Below are 25,642 nucleotides of genomic sequence, written 5' to 3'. Positions count from 1 at the left end.
AAACATTAATACAATTTATTAGACAATCAAAAAGAAGGAAGTGACAAAACACATTTGTTGAGCAACATGGTTGAGGTGATTAAATTCACTGAGGTGGCCAAGTGAAGCAGTGATTTTAAGTGAAGGCGAAGAATGCTCACCAAGCTGAGATATACAATTCTACTCAAACAACATTATTTAATGAGTACCAATGTACAGGCCTATCTAAAATATATGGCACAATATAAATTTGTCTAATACAATAAATAAGGCAAAACTTTAACATCTGATTTAAAAAACAATTGACAGTGGAACTCTGAAGATGTAGTTATAAATATTTGACTTGATGACTTGATAAGTCTATTAGACACCCAAGGGTGTTTATGTACACCAGTTTCAATGCTTGTATGTTTTACACTTCTGTTAATGCATATATACACTTGGTATGGTGTATTATATCAGCGAATACAAACATCACCATCCTTTTATTTGTTCCTGAACTGGGAGTAGCCACACATTGATCATGTGTGAAATATGTTCCCCTTTTATATCATGTGTATTCCCTCCCTCAGTTTGTGTATTTGTCAACAATTCTTAAACCACCTTAAAATGTTCTAGTTCACCTGGATTTATGGATGAATTCTCCATAGAGCACATTTGCGAAGATCCACATCAAGACTGAGACACAACACAGATCTCCACAGAGCTGCCTGCATTTATACTGTCCCCCGAGTTAACATGTGGGCTCCACAAGGGGGCAGTAGAGCGTTTACAACTGAAACTAGGTTGATAAGGCAATACAGCATGTGAAAAACATTGAAACAAGGAAAAGAAAATCATAACCAACTGAGATACTAAAGGTCAGCAAGCATCAGAAGGTGTGTGCCCAGGTCTCCTTTCTCCCACCTGTCTACCCGGCACTTCTAAGCTCACCCCACGTGTCACTTTCCCCACCCTTGTTAAAGATCATATCGTTGACCTATTTTTCTCTGTCAATCTACCGGTACTCAAATTCCCCTCCAGTTCCATCCCCAACTTCTCGTCCACAACTCCTCAGAGAAATAACCTACTGATCACCAAGCGGAACGACTCAACAAGTAGCCATCCTTCACTGCCACCATGAAGCCTGTGAACTCCACCTCTCCACTTCCAAAGATGCCCCTGGAAAAAAAGGCAGACTTGGTGGTGGTTACACCACCAAGTCTGCCTTTCTTTCCACCATCATCAATGATATCAAGCCTAACACCAGAGCCTCTTTGTGAACAACCTCCTAAAGCCAGTGCCCACGCCCTCTCCAACCTCAACCTTGCAACAGCTTCCTTCAATACTTTGGTGATCACCACTATTAACAAATCACTGTCGTCTGTGTTAGAGACATCAGCCCCTCCTGTCTCTGTCCTCTCAATCTGGCTTGACCTCCTACCCTTCCCCCCCATCGCCGCCTCCATCATTTATACACTCATCAGCTCTTACAAACCAGCTACATGCTCCCTTGACCAACTCCCCACCGCCCTGCTGTAGTCTTGCCTTCCTGTGCCCCTACCTCTCAAAACCTTTCAAATCCTCACTGTCCCATGGAGGTTGTAGCGAAAAGAGAGCTGAGCCGCAAGGCAAAGCTCTTGATCTACCGGTCGATCTTCGTTCCTATCCTCATCTATGGTCATGAGGGTTGGGTGATGACCGAAAGGACGAGATCGCGGGTACCACCGGCCGAGATGAGTTTTCTCAGAAGGGTGGCTGGCGTCTCCCTTAGGGATAGGGTGAGAAGCTCAGCCATCCGTGAGGAACTCGGATTAGAGCCGCTGCTCCTTTACTTAGAAAGGAGTCAGCTGAGGTGGTTTGGGCATCTGGTAAGGATGCCCACTGGGCGCCTCCCTTGGGAGGTGTTTCAGGCACGTCCAGTGGGGAGGAGACCTCGGGGAAGACCCAGGACTAGGTGGAGAGATTACATCTCAACTGGCCTGGGAACGCCTCGGGATCCCCCCGTCAGAGCTGGTCAATGTGGCCCGGGAAAGGGATGTCTGGGGCCCCCTGCTTGAGCTGCTCCCCCCGCGACCCGACCCCGGATAAGCGGACGAAGATGAGATGATGAGAGATGAGACTGTCCCATGGAATTGTTCCCTCCGCCTTTTGACCTCTAGGATAGATTCTCCCGCCCCCCCAACCCCCTGTGTGTTTGTGCTTTCTGCCTGTTTTCTGCTTCAAAACCACCGCCACTCAGGGTAAAGCATCTTTGTTTTTAATAAAAGCATTATATAGATCTAATTTATTATTATTAATTTAATTAAACAGGCGGCTGGACTGTTGTTACATGTAGAACGCGTGTGTGTGTGTGTGTGTGTGTGTGTGTGTGTGTGTGTGTGTGTGTGTGTGTGTGTGTGTGTGTGTGTGTGTGTGTGTGTTGGTCCATCACTTCTCCAGGCTTGGCGGGGGCGTGGTGGGTCCCCGTTGCAGCAGGGAGACGTTGGTGGTGGCCCCCCCACTCTGACTCATGGACCCCCGCTGCCTCTGCCCCTGGAGGCCCTGCATCAGCCTCCACCTTCCCCACCTCCGCCTCATCTCACTCTTCACCTGGGGGGGAATGGGGGGGGGGGGGGGCAATGGAAGAGGAGAAAAGGGGGAGGGAGAGGAAAGGATGGCAAAGGGGAGAGGAGAGAGGAGACAGGACAAGGGAGGATTAATGCGGTGGGGGGGAAAAGGGGGGAGGGTATGGGGGCAAAGAGGTTAGAGGGGGGGGGCGATGGAGGATGGAATAGGAGAGAGATGGGGGGGGTGGAAGAGGAGAGGGGGGTGAGAAGAAGAAGGGGGAGGACAGAAGTAAGGAACGAGAGAAGTGACAGGAGGAAAGTGTTGAAGTTTAGTGTGTACAATATACAGTGTGTATATAAATAATATATATATGTTTATTTGTTATAGATATGTTTTTTTATGTACCGTTTTTTGTATCTGGTACAACTGGAAACCATTTTTTGTGAAAATAAATATCTTACCTCCCCATTTAGGAAACAGTACAAAATGGCAACCACGAACCCCTGCAACATCAAACACAGAATCATGACGCACACTCATCGCTGGAACACATATTTCCAGGGAAACAATTTACTGTTTGGTATCTATTTGTGATGGTTGTGGAAAAATAATGTGAAGCCCTGCACTCGGAGGGCGGGGGGGGGGGGGGCTGTACCTGAGTTGAAGCGAAGGCTAACTCAATAAAGTTCCATATTTCCACCGACGTGTTGTTGACTTTATCCGGCACAAAGGCGAAGAGTATGTAGTGAAGACCAAACAGGGACACCAGCAGGAATGAGGACTTGGCAAGCTTCCTGTGGCCATAAAGAAAAGACAAGAGAACATGAGTTGCTAAGAATAGAATTTAATATACGGTAAAATTATGATGCCACTTCAAGCCACTTAAGTTACTCATTAAGCTACATGCCATATTATCTCTTGTACAGTGTAGTGGTTAAGGTGTTTCACTCCCCGCCCAAAGGCTCTGGGTTCGATGCCCAATATCCGCAAGCAACCTGTCTCGACTCCCTGAATATGAATATTATTTGAATAACCAGGCATGGTTAATCTTGCCCGATGAACTCACCTGTAATGGTTGAACTCATTGCCGGGCATGTCTTGTGTTCTCAGCTTGGCCACCAGTATTCTCATGATGCAGAGGAAGAACGACAAGTTCACCTGCAGAACACACAGAGTTGTTTTGGTTGACTGCATGGTTCCCAGGGTCTTAAACACGTCGCCGACCAGGCCATGAGGTCAATGGTTTTACGTCAGTGGGGTCAAAGGTCAAAGAGGTACTGACGATGATGAACAGCAGAACGGGAGCTCTGAGGATCCACCAGATCCACTCCACCCGCCGCGTCTCCCAGCACCTGCAGGGTCATCACACACACACACACACGCACACACACACACACACAAACACAACGGATGCACGCACACACACCCAGGTACACACACACATGGGGTGCTGTTAGACCATAAACTGCGGCAGACACAAGTCACAGGTACTTGATGGGGGGGGTGATGTGGGTTTGATTTGCTGAACACTGGGCACACGGCACAATGCAGCATGCGTCTGGACTTTCTTTTAGGAGATTGTTTTGAATATTTGTTGTTTCAAACCGGTTAACATCATAGCCCTTACTCTAAGAAAATAAGCAAACACATTTAGAGCTCAATCCCAACAGAGCATTTTCGCTTGCATTTTATAGCGACCACACTGTTTTCCTTGTTCAAGAGATTGATCCAAGAAATCAGTGATTTCCAGACAGGAAACGACTCTGTGATCCCCAAAACGACCAAGGATTTATAAAAAAAGATATTGATGAAGTTCTATTGAAAGAAGAAGGTCTGTGTATTTCATGTCCTTTAACATCACTTGCTAGCAGACACACACATAGACCCTCATATGGACCCTCATATCCCTCTGACCGTGCAGATGCGTTTCTGTTAACACTGACATTACATTGCTTCACCTTTAATCAGGGTGAAATGAAATGACCAAAAACACTAAGGCAGAGCAGAACTTCTTATTACTATTTTAATATAATCCGTACCCTTCATCCTCAAAGTAACACCGGGAGCCACACCAGGCCACCAGCACCACCGCCGGAGCGCCTGCACAAACAAAATAACTTAGCACCGAAGCAGTAGAGTATCACTACAGCATAGTATAGTTAATGCAAACAGCACAACACAAGCAGTAATCAGTGAAGCAATAGAGTATCACTACAGTATAGTGTGGTTAATACAAACAGCACAACACAAGCACTTATCACTGAAGCACTAGAATATCACTAAAGTATAGTTAGTATACAGACAGTACACAGTTTAGTATACAGAAGTATAATATCATATCTCAATAGTATAGTATATATTAGTGTCAAAATATAGCATAGCACAGTGTTGTGATGGTAAGAATAACATGTATTGATGATTGCACAATAACATATGTTGACTATTGGCTCGGACTGTGTTTTCCCTGGGAGATGATAGCTGTAAATTCAGTTATAAAGCCCACGGATGCACTTGATTAAGTTTTATGATTAAACAATGGAATTAAGATACCTCAGTTCCGTAGAGATAGTGATGCATGGACGTATGATCACTTCCCTAAAATATGCTGTAAATAAATAAACAGTAAAGCCTTCCGAGATAACATTGGTGGCTGTTAGTGTTTTTAACTGAAAGTTAAAATAATTTAGAAGTGACATGAATCAAATGCTACATCTATAGCTTTGCTTTACTGTTACAACATGAAGATATTAGGAAGAGATGAAGGGATTTACAAATGAAGGATATCAGGACGATCAAAAGCAAAAATTGCAGGGAGAAGCAACTCTTTTGGCCCTCACTTCCCTTGAAGTGTTCCCCTCATTCCCAGGCGTTCTCATCTCATGAAGTAACAACTCGGATGGGCTGATTCAAAGAGAGAGAGACCGGGACTTTCGAGCATGGTTCGCAGGTAGCCATATTAATTTCAGATACATGGGTTTAGCGGGATTAAGAGGTCCGAGAGATGTAAGGACTTCTGATAGACTGAGATCCATTTCCATTTCATGATTTGGATATTGCTTTGTCGTATTCTTCATCAGAAAACGTCATATTTAATCTCTTCTTTGTTGTTCTTGTCATTTTCTTATTCCTCTCTGAACGGGTCGCTGTAGCCCAGCATAACGGTACAGTACATTAACCTCTCTCAGCCTAATAAAATGTAACATTTAGCTCTTGAAGTTCAAAGCTTTTGGTTTAGGTTTGATTATATCATAGATGAATGAGTTCTGATCAGGTTGACCCTTTGTTGGAAATGGAAATTCTACATTTAGGTCTGGGGTGCTTTCTGTCAAAGTAAGGATCTGGGGGAAAAGCAATGCATCATGGGAACACACACCGGTACCGCCCATCTAGTTGTCAAACTACAGGGGAAAACTAGCTGGTGTTAGTGAGGGATCCTACCCCAGCCGAGGGCGATGTACCAGCCCAGGTGTCTGCGGCGGGAGAAGAGCGAGACGCTGACCAGGCTGTACAGGTAGTGTCCCTCGGCCAGCAGCCAGCTGTAGTTGGCCATGATGCTGTAGTTGGAGAGGGCTGTGGCAATCTTACAGCTCATCTGAGGGGGGCAACAGAGGAAACTAGAACCAGAGTAACACTAGGAACAGAATTGCTGTGCAATGAAATATACAAATAACTTGAATATAGGCACTGTTTTGCTACAAATATTCAGGAGGCAGGTAGAGTTGTCCAAAACTGTACATAAGCAAAAGTGTTGTTACTTTAATAAGTCAAGAAGATATTAAAGTAATCTTCCAAATAATGATTTGAGTAAGAGTACGAATATATCTAGTATCTTTAGTACTCAGTTTCTTCATACAATCTGATTTAGTGTTGAAATAAGAAGAGCAAGATGATTATAAAAATCGGAATGAATTAATAGTAATTTATATATTGTTCATCTTACTCAAGCAGTAAAAGGGGTTATATCATGCTTTTTTGACTTCCTCTTTGCTTTAGACTGTTATAGAACACATGTATAGAAGTCCCAGCGAGGAGGAGTATTCGTGCCCATGAGTACGCCCCTCAATAAGTGCCTGAAACAGCTCTTTTGCACTCAAACTTTAGTTCCCTATCAGTGTGACGTCAGACTGCAGTGCAGTGGGCGCTGCTGAAGTGCAGAAGTCGCGTCTGTGAATTTGCAGACATGCGTGCTAGCGTTCGACCATCGCAACAGAGTGGGCGTGCTGACCAATCACAGCAGACTGGGCTACTCGGTAGGAGGCCTTAAAGCAACATGATACATATCCAAATTTTGCAGATATCAACGGTGTGTCAATAATAAGGGGCATTTTTCACATACAGGCATGTAACCCTTTTTCTGGTAGTACTAATGTAATTAAGCTTGATATGGGATCTTTTAGGGATATGAGATTGTTGGTGTTACCGGGTAAACGCCGCAGTGGAAGTGGTCCTGGGAGGTAAAGAGCAGCAGGTCTCTGACGAAGATGAGGGTGGAACGCAGGATGAAGGAGAGGAAGAGCTGGATGTGGACCAGGTTTCGAGTGCAGTGAAGTCTCCTTTAGGGGAAAGGGGACATATCACCACACATGACAATACTGGATACACTGATATCCTTACAAACAAGCACAATATACAAACATACATATGTTACGTTTAGGTAAGAGATAAGGAATGCTTGAGTTGAGTATAATGTTTGAAATTTTCAAGTTTAGGTACGGATTAGTTTTGCAGCAGAACTCTGCAGAGAATTTCTACATATTTATAATTAAATAGTTCATTTTTATTTATTTGAATTGTTTTTTTAAAATGACTCCTTACATATTGTTTAGGCTTCATTCTTAAATATCCCAAATGTTGTTCAAACTGACCTGAAGAGACAGAGAATTGTCACGGCAACGACCAGGGAGACGAGGGAAGCGGCATAGCCCACGGAGTACATGATCCTGACATACAGGAAGTACCGCGGCGACACCGCCGTCTGAGAGGACGACAGGAGAGCCAATCACAGCCTTAAGAACCTCTCATTTAGAGCAGGGACACACACAGCATCGGTTAACACACAACTGCATCGTCAGCCCAGTGCCTCTACAGTACACATGTCTGTACAATGTCTGTTTCCCTTGGGTCCTAATGCCTTCAGATGGATGGACATGAATCCACAAGCTTCTGGTCAAACACCCCCCACTGTCAGCCGACCCTGTCTCAAGTGTGTGTCTGTGTGTGTGTGTGTGTGTGTGTGTGTGTGTGTGCGTGTGTGTGTGTGTGTGTGTGTGTGTGTGTGTGTGTGTGTGTGTGTGTGTGTGTGTGTGTGTGTCTTGGACGCCACAAGGGTGAATGCCGAGAGGGGAGAGACTAGCAGCAGTGCTTGTTTTTACGTTTGCACTTGATAAAAAATATTGTGCTTGGTGTGGGAAGGACACAGTATTGGTCTGTGTTTATCTGTAGCATCAGGGCCTGCCAGGAAGACTGAGTGTTTTAATTGTGTTAGTGTGACTATGACCCCGAGGGATAACAATATAAGAAGTAGCGCAAGAGAGACGAATGGACCCAGCGATGCATTCAGAGAGGGAGAGGAAGGTTTCCTCATTGGAGAGAGAACAAGAGAGAGCCCAAGATGGAGAGTGGTATCGAGACAAACAGAGAATGAAAGGAGGACGAAAGCACAACCCTGTTTAGGCATCCTCTAAATCTAGCGTACACTCCTCAGAGCAGGAAGCCACTCAACAGGGGCCTCTGTTGAAAAACAGACTGAGAATAACCAGAGGTCCTCCATCTCAAGATGTACACTTCTCCCCCTACCCCCCCCCCCCTTCTCCTCCCATACTCCTAACCCAACGCCTCTCCTCCTCATTCCTAAGCCGACCCCTTTTCTCCTTACTCCTAACCCATACCCATCTCACCCTAACACCTAGTGTCACAAATCAGACAACGGATGAATTGACTGTAAAGTCTGATAGAAGACACAAATCTGGGTGAACGAGGTGTTTCACTCGCAATCACTTCAACAACCAATCATTTTGCTGGAGGTCTCGATCTTTAAGCTTGTGATTGGCTGAGCCTGACAGCGGACACAAACTCTGCTAGTCAGCTTTTCCCGGTGGGTAGACAAGTTGAAACATCCTCTAGAGGATGCAGATGCTCTTCAAAACAGTGTCTGTAAAGTTTCAAATCAACAATGTGTGGACAACCACTTTATAAATACACCTATAAAGTCCTCAACTGAACGTCTCATCCGCTTGGCAAATTACTTTCAGTGCAATAGAAAACCTTTGTAACAAAACCAGAAACTAGTCCAGGCTCTCGACAGTCCCTCCAAATAAGTCAGGATGGCATAATGAGAGAGCCGGGCATAAATACTGACGGTATGTTGTGCTCTCTCTCACACAGTTCGGGTCCTGACCTGTACGATGTCTTGTGATCGGTGATTTTGAGAAGGGCTGCTCGATTATGGAGAAAACCATAATCACGATTATTTTGGTCAATATTGAAATCACAATTATTCAAACAATTATTTTTCAGTTTGAAAACATGATGTTCTTATTCAGCATGTCTCTCCCAAAAAACACTTTGTAACGGAGAACAAAAAATACAGAAAATGGTCAAAAAGAAAAAATTCAAATCTGAAATAATGCACAGATACGTATCCAGCTGTTCTGCTGCACTTTCTATGAAACATTTAATGAAAAAAAAAAAAGAAAATTAGATTATATTAGTTTTGTGATCATTTGACGCTAAAATCGAAATCGCAATCAAAATTTGATTAATCGCTCAGCCCTAACACAACCTCAAACCGTCCTCCATCCAACTGTTCCTAACTGTACCCTCCTTGTCAACTTCAACATGGACCCGACACAGCCCCATGGGACAGGTGAAGGCCCCAGGTGGTGCTTAACATGGTAAGCTCGATTGTTCTCCCCGCTTACATCAATCTAATGCTGCGCGCAGCTGCTGTAAGCGACGTCACAGCCAGTGGGCTAGGCTGGGCAGTGTAGAGCACTCAGAGCTGAACTGAAATGAAGTGATGAAGTCTCTTGTCTGGTCGCCACATGTGACGCCACGTCACACAGCCGTGAAGCAGCCACTGATTTGCTGCTTCAGTTTCAGAATGATGAGAAACATAAAGATGTTGAAATGACCCGTTTCAAGGTTCATCGGGATATGAAGGGAGGATTAAAGGTAGGAGGGATCAGGCACACAGGAGCAATCATCCTTAAAGGTCCCATGACATGCTATTTTATGTATTCTTTAATATAGGTATTAGTGGGCAACTAACACAGTATTCAAAGACGTTCCCGAAATTCAGCCGTGGTGCAGAGTTACAGCCACTCCAAGCCATTCGCACATTGAGCTTCCCCCAAATGCGCTGTTTTGGTGTCTGTAGCTATAATGCAAATAAGGAGGAGCGAGGCGGGCCAAGGAGTAGGGTGGAGGTGTGGCCCTGAGCAGCTTGTGGCCACGGTACCATGCGCTCTGTTTACAGTGGATGTATCGCAATGGCGAGGCGCAAACAGCCTTTAGCCGTGTTCTGTAAATATCCTAGAACACACGGGAGTCCTGGAGCTCTATATCTAAATATTATCATATGGCCTACATAGATATCTATATCTTATAATATATATTATCACGGCCAAAAGCTGTGTGAGACGATATTATGAATCTCAAACGACCGCGTTGGGTTCTCCGACGTTCCTGGTTCTTCCACGTCCACATCAATGTGAAGTAGACTGAACTGTGACAAGGAGGAGAAATGGATTGTTGCCGGGCAGCGCTTAGGGACCTTGGCAGTGGGAAGCGGGGCTCAAGCGGGAGACATTCGCCGCCAACAATCTCTTTCTCCTCCATGTCGTGGTTCATGTTCTTGAGGGAGTCAAAGCCAAAGTTCCTTCCCCCCAATTCATTCTCAACCTTGGCTGAGATAACCCCCATTAGTCTCGTTGTAGAAATACCAGAGACGAGAGTCCGACGTGTTATGCGCCATAACACCAAAAGCAGAACGGCTATCCAAATAACAAGGAGGTGTACAACACTTGCGTTACAGTCCTGGAGCTCTATGTCTAAATAATATCATATAATACATAGATATCTATATCATATAATACATATTATCACGGCCAAAAGCAGTGTGCGCCTCCAGACGATATTATGAATCACAAACGACTTTGTCGGGTTCTGCAACGTCTCTGGTTCTTCCACTTTCCCATCAATCTGAAGTAGACTGAAGCGCGCGCTGCCTGCTGCCGGCTGCCCGCTGCCGGCTGCCCGCTGCCGGCTGCCCGCTGCCGGCTGCCCGCTGCCGGCTGCCCGCTGCCGGCTGCCCGCTGCCGGCTGCCCGCTGCCGGCTGCCCGCTGCCGGCTGCCCGCTGCCGGCTGCCCGCTGCCGGCTGCCCGCTGCCGGCTGCCCGCTGCCGGCTGCCCGCTGCCGGCTGCCCGCTGCCGGCTGCCCGCTGCCGGGCGGTGGTGCTTCGCGGCGATGGTGCCTCGCGGCAACCGGCGGATTGTCGCAGTTCATGTACTTCAGCGAGTCAAAGCCAAAGTTCCTTTCCCCCAATTCCTTCTCAACCATGGCTGAGATAACCCCCACTACAATCTCGTTGTGGAAATACAAGAGACGACAAAGAACCGACAAGAAACACTTGCGTTACAGTGTGTGTATTCACACACACACATGTGGCGCTCGCACGATCGTGTCTCATTGGCGGGCCAACGTCTCTGGGCGGGCCAGGCAGAGTAAGGGGAGGAGCTTAGATGCTTTGTGACGACATACCTAAAGACATTCCAAATCAGCGCGCTTGAGCCTCAGTTTTTTCAAAGGCGAGCAGAACAGCTAGTGCTCGTTCCACACCAAACGCAAGTTTTAGCCACTGGGGGACCATAGGCAGGCTAGGGGATCTCATATTTATGTTAGAAAACCTTATAAAGTGCGATTTTCATGTCATGGGACCTTTAAGGAATTGATTTGTCACTTGAGCTAGTTGTAAGATACCTAAACTTCTACCTTTAAAACTGTTTCCATGTCATCTCTGTAAAGGTTTGAGCACTAGTAGTACTATGTTTAGTAGTTGTGCTGTTCTGATGTTTATTTGGTGAAAGGGAGACCCCTAGTGGTCAACTTTTAACAGTCACGTATTTTTCTCTTTTGTATTGGTTGGCCAGAAAACACGTTTGCCTTTAAGTACATGTCATACAGTTATCTTGACATGGAATTAAGTTCGTTCAGAATGTATATTTTGATCCTTTATGCGAATCTTGAGCATCTTAATGTAATTTCCAATAGACGTTAGCCCTAAGCTAACGCATGTGTTAATGTTTGTTATGAAACATTTTAAACAGACAATATATGAATATTGTTCTTGAACAACGTCTGTATGAGATACTGAAAGATGTATTTTTTATCTGTCCAGTTTTACAGTGCTTCCTAAGTAAAGTTTGGAAAGGAAACAAGCTGCTTCATTCTTTATGAGGGAAAACTGTTAGCTATCTGCCGAGCTGATGTACCAGGCTAGTGTCACACAAACAAAGAAGCGGGGGCAGAATAGTAAAAAGGCAGCTCTTCCAACGGCCAGCATTCGTCCGATCTGCAGGTAAAATACCATCTAACACAATCACCATGTCACTAAGAAGAAAAGAAGAGGATTGTGATGAACTAGAAACAAGACCACTCGTATCCAACTGCTCCAGAACCAGCAGACAATCTGTAGCTAATTCTATGGCAGTGCAAGCACGGGCTAAAGCGTGCTGAGTTCGCATATGCTCGACAAGAGGCAGAGCTACTAAAACAGCTAGCCATTCTAAACGCCAGTCTGCATGAACTGAAATTAGAAAAGGCAGCGGCGGCTGCAAACGCTGAAGCTTTAATCTTAGAAGCAGCCGCGGAAGAATATGATTATGAACTGTCAAGCCCAATTAAAATGAGAGCAAATGAAAACACAGAACCTCTAACCCAAGTCGAAATGCACAATACAAATGCTGAAATGCAGACTCCTGTTACAAATCCAGGTCACCAGTCCTATCAGGGTGAAAAAGCAGCCTGCATGGTAAATACAGTCACAGTCTCACCATCGGATGCAAAGCCAGAGAAAACTTCACATTCACCAGAGCGCCAGCCTACCATGGACAGCGGTGAAGCAAACAAATGTGAAAACCAGGGCCATGCACATCTGAGTGAAAGCAGTGACCATGAATTTATTGAGCTGCCTCAACCCCACACACTCACAGGAGAAGACACCTGGATCCCAAATCAGGCAACCAGCACTGCACAGAAAAAATCATACAGCTACAGAGGGCTCTCCTACAACCTGAAACCAACCAGTGATGATTTCCAACCTTCCCAGCCTTACCACACAAAGTCATTCCCTATGTCCAACAGAAGCTCATCCAGCGCTGTGGCTGCAACAGACCTAGGGAGGTACCTGATGCGACGTGAGCTGGTGAGTTCGGGCCTGCTGAAGTTTGAGGACAAGCCAGAGAACTACTGGGCCTGGAAGGCGTCTTTCAACAGCTCTACCGACGCCCTTAAACTCTCTCCCAGAAAGGAGCTTGATCTGCTGTGCAAATGGCTGGGGCCTTCGTCGTCTGAGCAAGCTAAAAGAATCAGAGCGGTGCACATTCACAATCCACCTTCAGGCCTCAGGATGTTATGGCAAAGACTGGAAGATGTTTATGGCTCACCAGAGGTGATTGAAAACGCTCTTCTAGGAAAAGTTGAAGACTTTCCTAAAATCTCAGTCAAAGAAAACCACAAGCTAAGAGAACTGGGAGATATTCTCATGGAACTTGAAGCAGCCAGGGCAGATGGATACCTACCTGGTCTCGCATACCTCAACACCTCCCGTGGAGTAAACCCAATAGTCCAGAAACTCCCGTCCAACCTGCAAGAGAGGTGGATTACTGTAGGATCACGTTACAAGGATCAGCACAGAGTACCATATCCTCCTTTTTCAGTCTTTGTCAACTTTGTCTGTGAACAAGCAAAAACACGCAACGATCCTAGCTTTGCTAGCATAACAGAAGCATGGCGTGCAACAAAGTCAGAAAAGACTTTGATAACAACACAGCAGTCAGGAAACATGATGACCCAGACAAACAGTGTCCACTACATAACAAGCCTCATCCATTGAGAAAATGTCGTAGCTTCAGAAACAAAACTGTGGAAGAAAGAAAAGCGTATCTGAAGGAGAAACACATCTGTTTCAAATGTTGTGCATCGTCCACTCATGTTGCTAAGGACTGTGGGAAGCCTGTGCTGTGCCAGGAGTGCAACAGCGACAGACACCCAGCAGCGCTACATCCAGGTCCCGCTCCATGGAAAACCGAGGCCCATCTGAGTACCGTGGATCACAGCGGGGAGCGGCAGACGCTGGAAGCCATTCCGTCTGCTACGTCGAAATGCACGGAAATCTGTGGAAGTGTGAACATTTCAAAATCATGCTCCAAAACCTGTCTTGCATTAGTGTATCCTGCAGGTCAAAGACACCTAGCCATGAAGACCTACATTGTTCTTGATGAGCAGAGCAACAAGTCGCTAGGCAGAACAGAATTCACTTTGGAATACAAGGCCCAGGAAAACAATACACTTTGAAGACGTGCTCAGGAGTGGTGGATACGGCCGGACGGCGAGCAAGCAACTTCATGGTGGAGTCATTAGACGGCAACATCCACATTCCCTTGCCTACGCTGATTGAGTGTGACATGCTGCCAGACGACAGGTCTGAAATACAGTCACCAGACGCAGCCAGACATTATCCTCACCTCAAACACTTGGCAGACAAAGGCCCAGTCCTGGACCCAGAAGCGTCCATCCTCCTTCTCCTCGGAAGAGACCTAATTCAGGTGCACAGAACAATGTAACGGGCCACACAAAGCACCGTTTGCCCAACGACTCGACCTGGGATGGGTGATAATCGGAGATGTGTGTCTGGGAAGAGCACACAAACCCACCACTGTCAGCATCTTCAGAACCAGTGTGCTGATAAGCGGGCGCCACTCCCTCCTCAGCCCATGCAACAGCAACTTAACAGTCAGAGAAAAGATTGACAGTGCTGTGCCACCTCAGACCTCTCCATGCGTGTCTCCTGCAACCAAAGAAATAGACAGCCTGGGCAGAAACGTGTTTCAAAGAACACAGCGTGACGACCAAGTTGGCCTGTCCATCGAAGATGAGTTGTTTCTTGACCTCATGGATAAGGAAGTCTACCTGAACAACGCAAACTGCTGGGTAGCACCGCTGCCATTCAGGCCAAATAGGCTGCGTCTGCCCAACAACAGAAAGCATGCTGTCAACCGTCTCGCCTCCCTCCGTTGCATGCTGGAGAAGAAAAGTGCCATGAAAGAACACTTCTTCAACTTCATACAAGCCATGTTTGACGCAGACCAAGCAGAGCCTGCTCCAGAGCTGAGGCCTCAACAAGAGTGTTGGTACCTACCAATATTCGGTGTTTATCACCCACAGAAAAAGGACCAGATACGGGTAGTGTTTGATTCCAGTGCGAAGGACGAAGGTACCTCCCTCAATGACGTCCTTCTCAGTGGGCCTGACATGAACAACAACTTACTGGGGGTCCTGATGCGCTTCCGCAGAGAGCCTGTAGCAGTAACAGCCGATGTGCAACAGATGTTCTACTGCTTCATTGTCCAGAAAGAGCATCGAGATTTTCTGAGATTTTTGTGGTTTGAAGATAACAACCCAACCACACACATCACTGAGTACCAGATGAAGGTACATGTTTTCGGCAACTCTCCTTCCCCTGCGGTAGCCATCTACAGCCTGAGAAAAGCATACCTGTATGGAGAAAAGGAACCCGGCAGCGAAGCCAGACAGTTTGTCATGAGAAACTTCTATGTTGATGATGGGCTATCCTCATTCCCCACTGACGAAAAGGCCATTGCCGTCCTGCAAAGTACAAAAGAAATGTTAGCAGAGTCAAGCATTAAGCTACACAAAATAGCCTCAAACAGCCGCCCTGTGATGGATGCCTTTCCGCCTGAGGAGCGGGCCAAAAACTTAGTGGATCTGGAGCTAACTGCTGACCCCTTGCCACTGCAGCGCAGCTTGGGACTCACCTGGAGTCCAGTTTTACAGTGCTTCCTAAGTAAAGTTTGGAAAGGAAACAAGCGGCTTCATTCTTTATGAGGGAAAACTTTTAGCTATCTGCCGAGCTGATGCACCAGGCTAGTTCGCGCCACACACACAACGAAGCGGGGGCAGAATAGTAGTATTAGTAGAAACAGTAGTAGTTAAAGCGGTTGTAGGAGTAGAATGCGGCTCACCTCGATAGAGAAGCTTCCATTGAAGCCGTAGTCACACGCTATCTCGTGGGGGGGGTAGGATTCACTCCAGCCGGACTCCGTACAGTTCTTATAAACTCTCCCTGAGAGAGAGACACGGAGAGAGAGCAAAAGAGAGACAGCAAGACACAAACATACACACTCATACACACACACACACACACACACACACACACACACACACACACACACACACACACACACACACACACACACACACACACACGCACACACAGACATGCTTTCAGTAAACAAACCACCAACATGCCGTGTATCTCGGATAAAGATACTACTAATGGAGCATGAATCTACAGCTACACCAATGGCAGAGATTAGATTGACTTTAACTAAAGCCAGGCATTACTAGTTGAGCATAGGAATAACAGTTGGTCTGTAACACTAGAGTAGGCATTGCTCATCAATCACAGTATTCAAGTGGTACTGAGCCATAGGCATCGACTGTCAAACAGAGAAATACCGATATTACAGTGGGACTGAGCCGTAAACTAAAAAGCCAGTATAAACAAAGTATTACAGTGAGATTGATACGCTAGAGCTAGACAATACTAAGTGATCAGAGTAATAGTGATATACAGCGGGACTGAGTCAGGCATTAGGAATCAAACACAGTTAAAGGGGTAGTTCAGAATTTTGGACATATAGGGCCTGATTCCCAAGTTAGCAATGGTGTTCTTTATCATTGGAGACCGTTTTCAACATATTTCATTCAGTCCTTCTAGTTGCAGAGTTCGCTCATGCTAGGCTAGCGCACAGCAACGGGAAATACTAGCCTGCTAATAAAACAGTCTTACCCACTACCCACTCCACAGAACACCCGAGGTAAATCAATTATAACGCCAGACCATAGATGTAAATGTCTGTGTTGACAGAATAATGTTAGAAATAAAACTAACCTCGCATCGCATGAATCATCGCATTTTGAGGGACTACTTTCTCAGCAGCAGCGGAATTTGATTTAAGTAGCAGTAGTAGTAGTAGTATCAGTCAGCCGCTGCGGTAGCCTACTCCTAGGCTATTTTTTTCACAAAAATCTGATTTCCGATTTAAATTTAAATTTCCTTTTATTATTTTGATTCCCCCCCTTGGGGTTTAAGAGCAATCAAGAACAACTAGCCAAAAAGGCGTCAGGCAGGCCCTGCCGTTGTAAACAGTGTAACATGTAACATAACATAAAATGTAAAAAATATAAAATATAAAATAAAATATTTCTGTAAACATAAAATATTAATAATGATCAGAGGTAGTTCTGATAAAGTACCAACATAACATTCAAATTACATCAGTGCATGAGAGCATAACTTGATTTTTTAAGTTTGAACATGCGCTTCTTTAAACATTTTTAGCCAGGAGGACAAGCCTGTCTACGACCTCTGGCTTTAGAAAATGCCCGGTGGCATGTAACAATGCACCCCCTACACTGAAAACCCTCTTTGAGGGTGCACTTGTTGCTGGGATTGAGAGGTATTCTTTTGCCAGGCCACTTAGTCTAGGAAAATTTGGTTGGTGGCGCTTCCACCCCTCAAGAGGATTGGTGTCTGGGTCAACGTCAGGGGTCAATAAGTAGGATTTCATCTCAGTCTCTATCTTTTCTTCCTCTGACTGGTTGGGAGATGACACTGCATTCTTTTTGAAGAAGGCTGCTAAAGTCATCTTCTTCCTGGGTGGAGGCTGTGCATCTTCTTGGCGTACCTGTACAGCCGTGCAAGGCTGCTGTGGTGTACAGTTGTTGGCAGGAGACATCAGCTCAGCAACAGCTCTTTTTTTGACCTGTTCCACATTGTCTGGGTCAATGTAGGTTGTGCGGAACCTTGGGTCAACCGGTGAGCACAGTGTCCAAGATTTAATCTTTTGCAGGGTCGCTGTATTTGTTGTCACGGTTATGCATGATATTTCCTTTTATTGTTTTCGTGAGCTCTGTGTCTTCCTCTGGCTGTAGGAGACTGGTTTGGAACAGATGGACCACTGGTTTAATGTAGGAAACACTGGCATAAGACTCCCCGGAGAGTGCATCAGTGAATTCTTGGAGGGATTTAACTGTTTTATTTATCGACTCCAACACATCCAGATCTTGCCAGGTGGGCACAAGATGGCGACTTTTCTTGTCCGAACCCAGGACACGGACTAGAGCCTTCTCTTGTTTTAGAAATCTCTCTATCATTCTTTGGCGTGAACCCCATCTGGTCGGGGACTCTTATCAGCTGATGAGTGGGTAGACCAAGCTCTGCCTGTACTTCAGTCGTGTCTCTTCTTTTTTTCCAGCTGTAAGAAAAGGCAGAGACAGCCTTTTTGCATACCACGATAGCACAAACTAACCACTACATTCACAAACTTGTTGTCTTGCCATAATTTCTGAAAAGTATGAATGTACTTGCACAAAGGGCGCACACAGACACGCACACACACACACACACACACACACACACACACACACACACACACACACACACACACACACACACACACACACACACACACACACACACACACACATTAATTGTCTTGAGAATGGAAAAAAAATCACTGGATTCGTAGTCATTATTTAAACTTACCAATAGCATTGTGCAATCTGTGTCCAAAGCACTGGAGGTTGGGCCATGCATTGTCCTTCAGAGCTTTGATCATGTTGCTGCCGCTATCAGTAGTCATGCAAATGAGTCGGTCTTCGGCAAGGTACCATGAGTTTAGGGCATCTCTATTATCTCACCTGTGTGGTCCTCCGGAAAGTATGCCGTTTGAAGGCAGACGCTTCGCAGAGTCCAATTGTTATTGATATAGTGCACAGTAGCATCATCCGACTTCACCATAAATCTGGGGTGGCAGAATAAAAGGACACCTCTTCCAACTCCTTTGCGATCCGTTGCCTCATGGTATTACGTATGTATATAGTTGGGGCAAGGCAAAAATTTGGCTTGGTAGCACATACTTTGGGTCCAAAACTTTTAGCATATTGATGAAGCCTGGCTTTTCCACTGCATAAATTGGGACCATATCCTTTGCTATATACGCAGCGATCGCATCAGTTATGGCTTTTCAGCGGGGAAAATTAAATTCCTATGGGATGCAGTTGGCAAAGGTTTGTGTGACGGTGGTCTGTATTTTAGTGGCTGTGCGTGTGGTGCTTGTGGTGCCGCGGTCTCTCTCATTCAGCTGGGTGCAACATTTCTCACCTACGGCGGGATGTTTTTGCCTGAGGTGCTGCAGTAAATTTGTCATACTGCTGCCTTTGCTAGCAATAGACTTCGAACAGACTTTGCAGCAGGGTGCTGGCTGGTCTAAATCTGACCTCGCGAACGCAAACCAATTTCAAATAACGGATGACACCGTGCCTTTCTTAGGAACATATTCTTCCCGGCTCGCTGCCATGTTTGTGTATCACTTTGGTAAATGCGCACTCTGTGCGGGGGGAGGGCTGAGCCCATTCCGAACTACGGGAGAGGGAAGGGCTGGCGGATGTTGAAGAGAAAAACAATTTTCATTTAAACAAGTCGAGGCTACAAGTTAATCGATAAAATCTGTTTATCGCCCAGCCCTACCAACTACCAGGAATATATAACACTGCTGCTGAGACACAGCAAGTCCCTCAAAATGTAATGCAATGCAAGGTTGGATTTATTTCTAACATTATTCTATCAACACAGACATTTACATCTATAGTCTGCCGTTATATTTGATTTGCCTTGGGTGTACTGTGGAGTGGGTAAGACAGTTTTATTATCAGGCTAGTATTGCCCGTTGCCGTGCGTTAGCCTAGCACGAGCGAACTCTGCAACTAGAATGACTGAATGAAATGTGTTAAACTGTCTCCAATGATAAAGAACACCAAGGCTAACTTGGGAATCAGGACCTATGTCCAAAATTCCAAATTTTGCCCTACCGCTCAGCTTTCCCCGTGTTGAAACTCTCGGCGGTAGCCGCCGCTTTGAAAACGCCTGGCCCTTCACACTAGTGAAGGGCCAGGCGCAGAACCCTCCGGCAGCGAGGCAGTTATAAGGGCTGTTGCCGCTTGGCGATGTGCAAGCACCTTTACAGTGGGACAGAAACACTAGCCACCAGACCTTATTTAGAGCTTGTATAAAGGTGTGACAGCTCCTTGACTGACCTGTGGTTTGCAGGAAGGTTGGGCAGGGGACAGACACCACCTCCCCCTCCACCGCATGGGGCCAGCAGCTCACATCGTCCCAGAGGCCCCTGCACTCTGGGGAGACAAACAACTCCATCAGAACAGCAACACACACACCCTCACTTAGACTTCAGTTACACTCATAGACAATTTATTGTATTTTGTAACCGCTACGCCCATTAAAAACCGCTGATACTTTAAATGGTTAGTTCAGGATTTGGGATTTTCTGCCTTTTGTGATGTCCCCGGAGTTAGACAAGAGCAGTAAGACCGCCCGTCTGTTGATTGGTTTGAGGGATCCCCCTGGACGTATCCACTACCAGTTAGCATTAGCACTGTCAGGGCATTAACTCCAAAAATCAATAAAGCCTCACGATTATTCAAACAATAATCTATTAATGTGTGCCAATCTAGAACAAAAAACATTAAAAAGGCAATTTCGAAAACTGAATACAGTTATTTAAAAAAATGACTACAGCATCACCTGGTCCCTGAGTGCTTGAGTTGTGTTGTTTCGTGGTGCCGGTTTCTCTATGCACAGCCAAGCAGAAGACCAAAGGGTGACTCGGAATGTAATACTGCTGCATTAGTTGCTTAACTGCTTCAGCTAGATCCTTGTTTTTGGAATTTGCCTTTTAACGTAGTTGAATACAGATATACAGACAGTACATAGGTTTATTAAGGTTACAATTATCTGGGAGCTGTATTAAGTTGAGTTGTGGAGCTAATGCTCTTGCCCCAGGGACCTCACATCAGCGCACCAATGCTACAGCGGGAGTCATAGTCGCCGTGGTGCAGTGAAGTCTGCACACAGCCATGTCATGTTCATATATCTGCCACATTGACTGGCCTCCTAACAAAGTTATACAACTAAACAGGGGAGCTGTGGTTAATTTAAGTTCTAAACAGCTTTCAAGGGGTTTTTGTTACTCAACGTAGATCCAAAGCCCTGTATGTAGTGCTTTTTATGCAGAAAACTGCAGCCCCTCTTTTATTCTCCTTTGTTTACAGGCCAGTCTTGGCCTGTAAACAAAGGAGAATAAAATATATAGTGGTGAAGTTTACGCCGCACAGCTATAAGCCTTAAACATGATGCTGTGATGTGTCCATTTATGGCTGGAAATCCTCTCATTATTAATCCTCCACTCCTCTGTCTCCTCCACGTTTTAGACGGACATCTCCCTTTGGCCTCAGAACGGGCCTAGGGCTTGGTGGCCAAACTAGAAACCCAAGATTACTGGGGCCAGGTCGAAGTCGCCCTCCTGATGGTAGGATCACAGATAGGCCCAAAGTATAAACAGACCATCCATTGCCTGAACTGCAGCGCTGACAGGAGCACAGCTAGCCACTTTGCTCATGCTTACTCATACTCAACATCCACCAAGTCACCTTGTGGGAAAGACTCTGATCCCACTCTGGCCAGTTCAAGGTGTTTTTGGGCACAAGGTTGGTGGAGATCCAGGAACTGATAGACACATTGAAAAACTAAAAACTGGCATTATGTGGATTTGCTAGAAACCCAGTTGAAGACATCGCACCGGGTAAGAAGTTGTCTGACCTTTGTCTGCAGAGCCGCTGGTACCAAGACACCGACTCCTCAACGGCAGAGGAGCCTAGTGCCCAGATACTCCATCAGCCTTTCACCTTAACAGTGAAGAGTTGATAAAAGCAACACCCTTACTGCTTACTCATGACTACAGACGCCAAACCAACAGCCATCAATTCTAGATCCCACACATCACAGGTACGTTGTACAAAAAGCAGGCTGCACGCCAGTAGGCCACCACCAACGGCTGACTATCAGGAAGCCGAGACGAGCACCTACAGCAGGTATGGAGGACTGATTTGTCCCGAAGATCACCTGAATGACTTCAAGCAATTTTAGTTTAGCAGTCTCCTACTGACTGTGGCATACGAGTTTGACAGAGCCACACGGCTTATCCGCATAGAAGGACGGCAACGTCGCAGTTACTAGCTAGAGCTTGAGTAAATACATCCTGTGCTGTTGGATCTACAGCACCCTATCACTCAGCGGATAAGTTGAGTGATGACCAATTCTAGCAACAAATCAAGTCCTGAAGGATATTTGCTCCTCCCCCCTTGATCCATCCTACGTTTAATCCTCCCATCATATGTTCAATTCAACATCTTTAAATTTCCGGTTATCCTGAAACTGAAGCAGTAAATCAGTGGCTGCTTTACAACCGTGTGACCTTTGCTGCGACCAGACAAGAGACTTTATCACTTCAGTTCAGTTCAGCTCTTTTAGGTAGCGCCTGTGCTGTGCCGTCACTTACAGAAGCTGCGCGCAAACATTAGATTGATGTGAGCGGTGAGGAAAAGGAAGCTAGCTATGCTTTCCACCACTTGGGGCCTTCACTGTTCCAAACTGCAGGAAGTAGTTACAGAACCCAGGACCCCAGCGGGTAGTCGCAGAAGCCCGCAGGAAATACTGGATCCTGCATGGTAGGGAAGCAGTTTGCTGGGCCAAAGGGAGTGCATAAACTGCTGTAAATGGTTCCAAAAATGGCAGTCCTGGCCAAGCCAGAGTCTGCCTCCACAAAGAAAACCTTATACTCCTCAGGTAGACTGCTTCAGCCCAGGTGACAATGGGTCATCGTAGACAGCCAAGGTGGGGCATAATATTCAAATGCATGATCCGGCAGGTGCATATCGACCTCCTGCCTTTGACAGACATGGACTCCTTCCTAATAGCGCTGCACAGATTTGTTGCATGGAGGAAGAAACTCTTGGAACAGCTGTCAGATCAGTGCACTCATTTCCGCGGCAGGGAACTCAAGTTGAGAGAAGCAGTCCCTGCCCTACAGCCCGAGCTCATTGATCAACTTGATCAACATTGGTCACGCAAACCTCGACAACAACCACCAAAACTGCGTGCAAACATATGAAACCCCAAAACACGCATTAAAATGAACACATTCAGAGGCCTTTGCTGCAGCCCTTAAGGCAAAAACACACTAACTCAGGCATAGGGGATGAGTAGGGCTGGGCAATAATTCGATTACGATTATTAATCGCGATAAAACTCACGTCGATTACGACGATAAGCATTAGACATAAATGCTCGATATTAAAAATAAATAAAAATAAAGTAAAAAAAATTATATATATTGACATTATTTTCAATAGGTTACAAGGCAAGCTAACTTATATTGTTCTGTTGGAAGCAGATAAAACACGTTTTTGAAGTTAAATGTTTATATTTAAATGTGATTAAATGTTCCCTTATAACAAATATGGTTATAAACAAAAAAGTATGGTTTAACTAATGAACACTCTAGTTTCTTCAGGCTGCAGCAGTATCAAATCATATATCGTGATTAATATCGATATCGATCAATATCAAAATAATAATCGTGATAATATTTTTTGCAATATCGCCCAGCCCTAGGGATGAGCGATATGACTTTTATCTATTACATCAGTCGGAAACCTCTTGTCCTGGAGCAAGTGTCTTTAGATTATGGTACGCATCAATCAGGCAGAGAGAGGAACCAAAGCTCACTGCTGATCTCCAATCTGTAGCGGGATCGGGAAGAGGAAGCGAGCGGCAACGTGTTGTGTGCTGCTGATGGGATTACACCGCAGCTCACACAATTACCGTCTTGGTAACAAGGAAAACAAGGTACTTCAGTTTCTCTTATAGGATATTATCAGGGTTTTCTTTCTCCCTCACACTCACAAACAGACACACACATAATCACACACACACACACACACACACACACACACACACACACACACACACACACACACACACACACACACAAACAATCTCACACACGCACGCACACACGCACAAACACCAACACATACACACACACACAAACACACACACACACACACACACACACACACACACACACACACACACACACACACACACACACACACACACACACACACACACACACACACATGCAGGCCAACATGCACAGACAGGTCACCGCCACAGGTGAATCATTAGCTACCTGGGATAGACATCACATGGAGGATAGAAACAATGTTATGACCACCAGCAGCTCTTTGTTTTGTGTGAAGGTTCTCCTAAAATGTAACCTCAGTGTAGAACACAGGTACAATATTGTACTGCCACTAAATATCAGGTCGATTATTTGGAATTCTGTCTATTTAATTTAAATATTTTACCCTAATAAATTGTAGGCTATAGTTCGAAATATATCCAAAGAGTCTATCCATAAACATGTGCTCGAGCAGTGGCTCTTGGATTTACCTTCCTGCCCAACATTATGTGAACTCCTGTTGATCTTCAGCAGTTCCATACATTTGATTTCATCTTCAATAAGGACGTAGTTAGGGTCGCACTCAGCAGGGATGGCGTTCGCCTGCTGGGTCAAGAGAAAAGAAAGAGAGGGACAGAGCTTTGTAACGTAGAAGTAACACTGGCTTACATTGGAAGTAAATCAGCGAGTTTATTCTGCTCTAATTCAATCGGTGACCTCTAACCCAAAGACATTGGTTAAAAAATATATGGTTAAGAAAATGTAAAAATAGTAGGCTAATTCTGCAGAAACGATCCACATAACAGGCCAAAAATTGCGCATAATGATAACTCACGTGCAGATGGAGATCCAGAAGAACCGCAAAAAGCGCCAAACCGCGAGGAGTCCGCATCGAGTAATGACATGGACCACTCCCCAAAATGTACATTAGTTCTTCATCAATTTGAAATATCTTCTCAAGATTTAAACGCGCTTTCCCTACACGAGTTGACCTCTGCAGGCTTAAAGACACTTTTGATGACACGAACCTGGGCTGCAGTAAAGTTTAAAGCTGTTTTCAACAAACGTTCAAAGTGCAAGATGCACTTCATTAAATCATTGCTGAATTTGGTCTTATAACAGATACTTTTCAAAAACCCAAAAAGTATTTTGCTGTTGAATCCATCGACGGGCTGCTCGCTGTTCGGACACACATGTGCCTCCTCCGTTCATCCGATAGGCTATAGCTGCTCTAGGGGTCAGCTGCTCTGCTCTGAACAACGACGCATTTTAACTCAACATTTACAAGCAGTTCCTTCTTGTTTGTTTGCCGTATTTGGGACATGTTAATTGCCCTTTCTGATATACAGACGTTTTTTAATTTGCACTTTTATACTGGACTTTGCTTTGCTGCCATTTTCGTATCACTCGTGTAGTCACTGTGTGTGTGTGTGTGTGTGTGTGTGTGTGTGTGTGTGTGTGTGTGTGTGTGTGTGTGTGTGTGTGTGTGTGTGTGTGTGTGTGTGTGTGTGTGTGTGCGCAAGGGTACCTTCAGATTGGTGGCTTCCTCTCTCTCTCTGTATCGTTTGAATTGTTATGTTTTATTGTTTGTACACTTTATTTGGCATTGGCTGAAAGGTAAATCATTGCTGGTTGTTTGGGATAGTCGGTGGGATCTGAAAATAGAACGTAAACAGACGTGTCTGGAGAATGAGGAAGTAGGCTGTCAGCATGAAGAGTCTTCTATCCCTCTTGATTAATGGATGTGTGTGTGTGTGTGTGTGTGTGTGTGTGTGTGTGTGTGTGTGTGTGTGTGTGTGTGTGTGTGTGTGTGTGTGTGTGTGTGTGTGTGCTTGTGTGTGTGTGTGGGGGGGGGGACAGAGAGAGAAATACATACAAACAGAGATAAACAAAGAGCGAGCTAGAGAGAAAACGTTATCATAGCTACCTTTTACAGAGAAACAATATG

The 25,642-nt window shown here is 45.4% G+C and overlaps 1 protein-coding gene across 2 annotated transcripts; it reads right to left on the bottom strand.

The window, feature by feature from the left end:
• On the bottom strand, positions 1-25,125 carry sctr (secretin receptor). Of its 2 annotated transcripts, none has more exons than XM_030343846.1 (13): positions 24,530-25,125; positions 24,186-24,300; positions 19,910-20,005; positions 15,772-15,872; positions 7,374-7,483; positions 6,929-7,061; positions 5,947-6,100; positions 4,548-4,608; positions 3,791-3,860; positions 3,575-3,666; positions 3,164-3,302; positions 2,970-3,011; positions 1-2,550 (listed from the first exon to the last, which is right to left on the bottom strand). In XM_030343846.1, exons 1-13 carry the CDS (start codon positions 24,620-24,622, stop codon positions 2,389-2,391), a joined length of 1,368 nt encoding a protein of 455 aa, XP_030199706.1. In that variant the 5' UTR covers positions 24,623-25,125; the 3' UTR covers positions 1-2,388. The 2 variants fall into 2 exon arrangements, with proteins under 2 accessions (XP_030199706.1, XP_030199707.1); XM_030343847.1 differs by having other exon boundaries at positions 24,186-24,297.
• Positions 25,126-25,642: the final 517 nt, after the last annotated feature.

The sequence above is a fragment of the Gadus morhua genome, chromosome 20 (genome assembly GCF_902167405.1).
Source record: "Gadus morhua chromosome 20, gadMor3.0, whole genome shotgun sequence".
NCBI classification, from domain to species: domain Eukaryota; kingdom Metazoa; phylum Chordata; class Actinopteri; order Gadiformes; family Gadidae; genus Gadus; species Gadus morhua.
Note: the sequence above shows the minus strand (reverse complement) of the source record. Positions and strands in the feature narration are given on the sequence as shown.